We start from the raw sequence: 6,673 nt of genomic DNA on the forward strand, positions 1-6,673 counted from the left end.
ATGGGATCCCCATCTTCTTCTAATCTTAATGAATGGCCATATGTCTTATTAAATTCCCTTTCACGGAAAAGTTTTATCCTGATTTTGGGGTCACCAATACGGTATTTGTAAATTGAAATCATATCCCCCGCAAGCGTCTCTTTTCCAGAGAGAATAAGTTAGGTGCTCGTAACCTTTCTTCATAACTAATATCCTCCAGACCCTTTATTAGCTTTGTTGCCCTTCTTTGTACTCGCACCATTTCCAGTACATCCTTCCTGAGGACTGGTGCCCAGAACTGGACAGCATACTCCAGGTGCGGTTGGACCAGAGCCTTGTAGAGCAGGAAAATTATTGTTTTATCTCTGGAGTTGACCCCCTTTTTAATGCCAATATTCTGTTTGCTTTGTTAGCAGAAGCTTGGCATTGCATGCCATTGCTGAGCCTATCATCTACTAGGACCCCCAGGTCCTTTTCCATCCTAGATTCCCCTAGAGGTTCACCCCCAGTGAGTAGATTGCATTCATATTTTTGCACATATTGTTGCCCACCCCATTAATTTGTTCAGATTTTCTTGCAAGGTTTCCACATCTTGTGGAAAAGTTATTGCCCTGCTTAGCTTAGTTTCATCCGCAAATACAGAGATTGAACTGTTTATCCCATCCTAAAGGTCGATACACTGGCAGATCTGCTGGAGACCTATATGGCACCAGTGATCTACTGATCACTGGTGCAATGCTTTACAGGCACCAAAAAACTATAAGGACCGCCTTATAGTTTTAGAGGGTGAAATTGCGGTCTTGTGTGGGTGGGCTACGGGTTGTAGGGGCTGGCTGATGGGTGTGGGGGGAAGGAGGAATTATAAATAATAAAGGAATTGTCAAAAATTGTGGTTTTTACTTTTTTACACTTTTTTTGGTTAATGGGTAGGGGTACAATGTACCTGATACCATTCATATAGGGGGGGCGGATCTGGGGATCCCCTTGTTAAAGGGGGCTTCCAGATTCCGATAAGTCCCTGCCTGCAGCCCCTGACAACCAATGGCCAGGGTTGTTGGGAGGAGGCTCTTGTTCCCATTAACATGGGGACAAGGTGCTTTGGGGGGGACCCCAAAGCACCCTCTTCATGTTGAGGGCATGTGGCCTGGTGTGGTTCAGGGGGGGTGCTCCCTCGTCCCTCCCATCCTGACCTCAAGGCTACATACTCGAATAAGTATCTGGTATCAATTTTTGAGGGGACCCCCACGCCAATTTTTAAAACAATTTTGACATGGAGTTCCCCTTAAAATCCATACCAGACCTGAAGGGCCTGGTATGGACTTGGGGGGACCGCACACCATTTTTTTAGTTGATTTTTGATCTATATTGCCAGGAGCCCAACAATACATTACAGCCACAAGCAAGTTTAAATTACATTTTTTCCTCTGTTCTACACATCGCACTGATGTGCCACTTTACAGGCAGACTAAGGGGACCCCCAGCACGATATTTAAAGCAATATTTCATTTTTATTGTTTCACTTTAAGCATTATTTAAATCACTGCTCACATCCTTTTTTTTTCACATTAATACATGTCCCCTGGGGCAGTACCCGGGTCCCCATACACTTTTTATGGCAATAACTTGCATATAAGCCTTTAAAATTAGCACTTTTGATTTTTCATGTTCGTGTCCCACAGACTTTAATAGGTTTCGCATATTCACTAGAACTTTTTGCCTGTTCGCGGTGTTTTGGTGCAAACTGAATCGGGGGGTGTTTGGCCCATCCCTACTTGTGATTACACCCACCTTATATGCCAGGGTTGCACCACCTCAATATTAATACTACTGTGGGGCTCCCAAGACCAACAACTGCTTTGTGATAAAATAAAATCTGACAGCGATTTCACCCTTTCCTACTCTATCCTAAATGGGAAAAAAAAATCCATTGGCTTTAGACAAACTTAAAGGAAGACTGCAGATTCAAAAACATTAAAAGCAAAATTTTAAATTACAGCACATTAATATTAAGCCTATATGATATTTTAGTGATTAGATTTACTTTAAGTTGCCTTAATGCCACTGAAGATTGATAAATGACGGCCTATCTCTGAATGTCCATTGGTAAGGTTTCACTTTATGGCAATCACGTGTGTTCTAGATGATAGACTTTGTCTCATTTGGTCTCATCTTTGAAATTTACTTTTTAGTCCTTATTATGGACATGGCATAAATTCAAACGGTCACTTCTATCAGGTAAGGTGATAATAAAGTTGTATTTTTTTGGTTTCTGATGTGGCAGGAATAACTGATATTTCTCAGTCTTTTGGATGATGGATAATGGATATTACACTCTGCTTAGTGCATCCTTCAGTTACAGCTCATTGATGCTCCATGTATTCAGGTTACAGCCACTATCTTAGAATTTTGGTGAAGAATTATAACATTTATCATCACTGACATAAACAAGAAATCCGTCCATCTCAGTCAACATCTTAAGGTAACAGATTTTCTCAATTCAATATTTTAGATTATCATAAATTAAGTTTTGGTTTAAGTTGTAGAAAAATGTAAATTGTATTTTACTTATAGGCTTTCTCTATGGTTTTTATTAACATAAAATGAAATTGTAAAAAAAAAAAAAAAAACTTTTAGGGAAAGCTTTATGCAAGTTTCTTTGTTTTATAGTATTTTGGATTTCAGACAAAGATATCAGGTTATATATACATAAAATTTTATTACAATGAGAAATCAGTCAATATTAAATGAATTATTCCTCTCTGGATTGTCTGACCTTCCAGTTCTTCAGCTCCCTCTATTTCTCATTTTCCTTCTCATCTACCTTCTGACATTAATCTTGAATTTGCTGACCATTGTCCTCATAGTCACCGACTCTCACCTCAAAGTTCCTATGTATTTCTTTGTTGGGAACCTGGCCGTTTTAGACCTCTGTTGTTCCTCAGTAACCATCCCACGAATATTATTTGATCTTCACACCAACACGAGAAGAATTTCCATAAAGGCGTGTATAACCCAAGTCTTCTTCTTTATATTCTTTGCTGGTTGTGAAGATTTGTTATTGGTTGTCATGTCCTATGATCGATATACCGCTATATGTCAGCCATTACATTACACACAGTTAATGAGTTGGAAAGTTTGTGTGCAGTTGGTGTCCATTGTGTGTTGTCTCAGCTTTACCCAGTCTTTGGTTCATACACTTTATGCCTTCAAATTAACATTTTGTGGATCAGATATAATAGAAAGCTTCTTCTGCGACCTTCCACAATTGTTTCATATTTCCTGCAGTGACATCTTCATCAACATTTTGCTTGTCTTCCTCTCGGGTGGCATCCTTGGAAGTGGAGCTCTAACACTGACCATCCTGTCCTATGTCTATATATTCACAACTGTTCTTAAAATTCAAGCTAAGGGCAATAGGAGTAAAGTTTTCTCTACTTGTAACTCTCACCTGACACTGTTGTTTATGAATTATGGCTCTGCAATGTTCAATTATTTTTGGCAAAGTGCTGGTCATCATTTTTTTGGTGACAAAAGTGTGGCAATCTTTTACACGGTGATCCTTCCTCTCCTCAATCCTCTCATTTACAGTCTGAGGAACCAGGATTTTAGAACAGCATTTCAAAGTGTTTTCAGGAAGATCTTTCCACCAAAATAGAGATAGAGAAATACCTTCCTATGACCTATATAAGAAATTATTTAGGCAGCTTTATTTTAATATGCATCTCTAATCCCTACTCTAAGTAGGGATTAATTTAACCCCTTCACTGCCAAGCCCTGCGCTCCACTTTTAAACTCAGGTGGCTAGAACACTTTTGCAATTTTTTCCCTTGTTTTTTAATTTTCCCTTACAGCTTTCAGAGTGTGTAAAAGACCCCCCCCCCCCCAAACCATACATTTTATGAAAGCATAGGACCAGTAGAATAAAAAGGAAGGTGCTGCTAATATTTTTAGGCCTGTGATATCTCAGCAAATGTTTATTAAAACTATATTTTCATTAAAAATGCACAAAAACTCTTATTTGTGGGCACAGACACAGCAAAAGTTACAAAATTCCTGCTAAATTCCTATTAAATATACAAGCTAAAATGTATTGAGTTAATAAATAACAAATATTTTAAATTGCACCCTTTGTGAAATGGTGAAAACTGAAGGTGTGCAAAACTGTAAGTAAACACAATAATCTGGGGTTATTATTTATCAGAGTTTGTAAAGACTCCCCCAAACCATACATTTTCTGAAATCATATGGCCTTTAGGATAAAAACAAGGTGCTACTGTTTTTTTAGGCCCTGTGATATTTGCACAAAACAATATTTCCGCTAAAAATACAGAAAAATCCTTATTCGCAAACACAGCAAAACTTACAAAATTCCCAGTAAATATAAAAGCTAAAACTGTTTTAAGTTAATACATTTGAAAGATTTGTAGATTGAAAATTGTGCTTTTTTTATGAAATGGTGAAAACTGAAGATGTGCAAAATTGAAAATAAACACAATTTACTTTAAAAATCTGGAGGTTATCATTTTTCACTTACAGCTTTCAGGATTTGTAAAAGACCCCAAAGCATTCATTTTCTGAAAATAGTTGCCCAAATGCTTATGAGACTGCTATTTTCAATAAAAATACACTAAAATCATTATTAGTGCACACAAACACAACACAACTTACAAAATTACTGCTAAATTGCTACTAAGGCCTCGTTCACATGGGGCGTACTAAAGTGTATGACCGTGGAGGGCTGGGTTTACCTGCACAGGAATGCCCAGGTTTTCCATGAATCCCTGTGCAGGCAGTCCCATTCATGTTAATTGAGATGCAGTGGCTGCACAGGCACAGTTGTTGCTCCCAATCTGACATCCGTTTGGGTGTACGGCCCGGAACATAGACAGTTTCAGCTCAGGGACATAAACTTGGGCCCACACGGATGTCAAATTGGGAGCAGCAGCTATGCCCATGTAGTTGCCACATCCCAAATGAAATCAATAGAACTGCCTGAATTTGAATGCATGGAAAACCTGTGCACCCCTGTGTGGGGTAAACATGGCCCACACTGTAGTATGCTTTGCGTGATCAAGGCTTTACTATGTTTTTTTATTTTGTTTTTATACTTTTACTTATACATATTTTTTACAATTTTGTTTTTATACTTTTGTACTTTTTGTACTTTTTTTACTTTGTAAATTTTTCTTAAGTGAGAAATCAGAGGTCTAAACAAACCCCTGGTGGCTTTTTTTTTTGAGACAGAGAAAGGCACTGAAGACATGCATATGAATGAATAGAAGTCTTTTCATAGAGGTTCCTATTTATTCCTAAATTGATACATAGTAAACACTGTTTACTATGATTCAGTTGTGATAGTGGACTGTTCAGTGGACTGTTATTTTCAGCTTCCCCACCACACAAATCCCTGAAGCACCGATTCTCTAATCCACACTGATCCACCCCTGCAGTTTCCGATGTCCCTCCTCTGCCCTTCCACCAGCTTCATCTGCTGCAGAGGATCCACAGAGGAAAAAATTCTAAATATATGCCCCGCTGCCAATCTTACCACCCTGGTAGTGCCCCCCCCATGATCCTCCGGAACCCTTTCCCACAGTGTTGCCGCTGGCAGCTGCAGCTGCTGCTGGGGCGGGACATAGCTGTCAGAATGGAGAGTGGGGGGCTGGTAAACACATGTTTACTGGCCCCCCACTCTCCATTCTGACAGCTATGTCCCACCCCAGAAGCAGCCCCCTACTTTCCATTCTGGTGTTTACCAACCCCCACTCTCCATTCTGACAGCTATGTCCCACCCCAGCAGCAGCCCCCCCACTTTCCATCCTGATGTTTACCAGCCCCCACTTTCTATTCTGATAGCTATGTCCTGCCCTAGCAGCAGGCGCCACTTTCACTTCTTGTGTTTACCACCCCCCATTCTCAATTCTGACAGCAATGTCCCACCCCAGCAGCAGTCCCCCCTTTCCATTCTTGTGTTTACCAGCCCCCCACTCTCCATTCTGGCAGCTATGTCCTGCCCCAGCAGAAGCCACCCCACTTCCCATCCTGGTGTTTACCAGCCCCCCACTCTCCATACTGATAGCTATGTCCCACCCTAGCAGCAGCTGTAGCTGCGAGGGGGGAGGCTAAGCTGGCCAGCAACACTGTGGGGAGGGGCTCTAAAGGATTGTGGGGGGGCACTACCGGGGTAAGATTGGTGGTGGGGGATATATTTTGAATTTTTTCCCTCGGTGGATCCCCTGCAGCACATAAAGCTGGCGGAAGGGCAGAGGAGGGATGCCGGAAGCTGCAGGGGGGGATAAGTGCTGTGAGGGGGCAGGATTGGTGCAGGGGTGTAGAGAGAATCGGTGCTTCAGGGATTAGTGTGGTGGGGAAGAGGAAAGTAAGAGTGGGGGGGTGTGTTTTAGGTGACAGTGGGATAAAAATGTTACTGAATTAGCGGCAGTGGCATGGGGTTACATTTTAGTTGGATAGCTCTGATCAGAGGATTGTCATCTTCTGATCAGAGCTATTGGTTTGCTCTAAAGAGTCTGCTGAACAGTTCTGCTATAAGTTCATGGTCACTGAACAGAAGGAGGAATGTCAGGGTCGTACGCAGAACTGGCCAGCTTGAAGCAGTGCAGTAGGTCCGTACGCCGTACAGACCTGGCAGAGAAAATGTTAAACCCATATCAAGTTTTGTAAATGTCTTGTTTGT

At 41.1% G+C, this 6,673-nt stretch overlaps 1 protein-coding gene across 1 annotated transcript; it reads left to right on the forward strand.

The window, feature by feature from the left end:
• Positions 1-2,701: 2,701 nt before the first annotated feature.
• LOC141147514 (olfactory receptor 8G17-like) lies at positions 2,702-3,634 on the forward strand. Its single transcript, XM_073634748.1, has one exon. The coding sequence runs from the start codon at positions 2,702-2,704 to the stop codon at positions 3,632-3,634; it is 933 nt and encodes a 310-aa protein (XP_073490849.1).
• The last annotated feature ends 3,039 nt before the right edge of the window (positions 3,635-6,673 follow it).

Source organism: Aquarana catesbeiana, linkage group LG06 (assembly GCF_042186555.1).
Source record: "Aquarana catesbeiana isolate 2022-GZ linkage group LG06, ASM4218655v1, whole genome shotgun sequence".
In the NCBI taxonomy this organism is placed as follows: domain Eukaryota; kingdom Metazoa; phylum Chordata; class Amphibia; order Anura; family Ranidae; genus Aquarana; species Aquarana catesbeiana.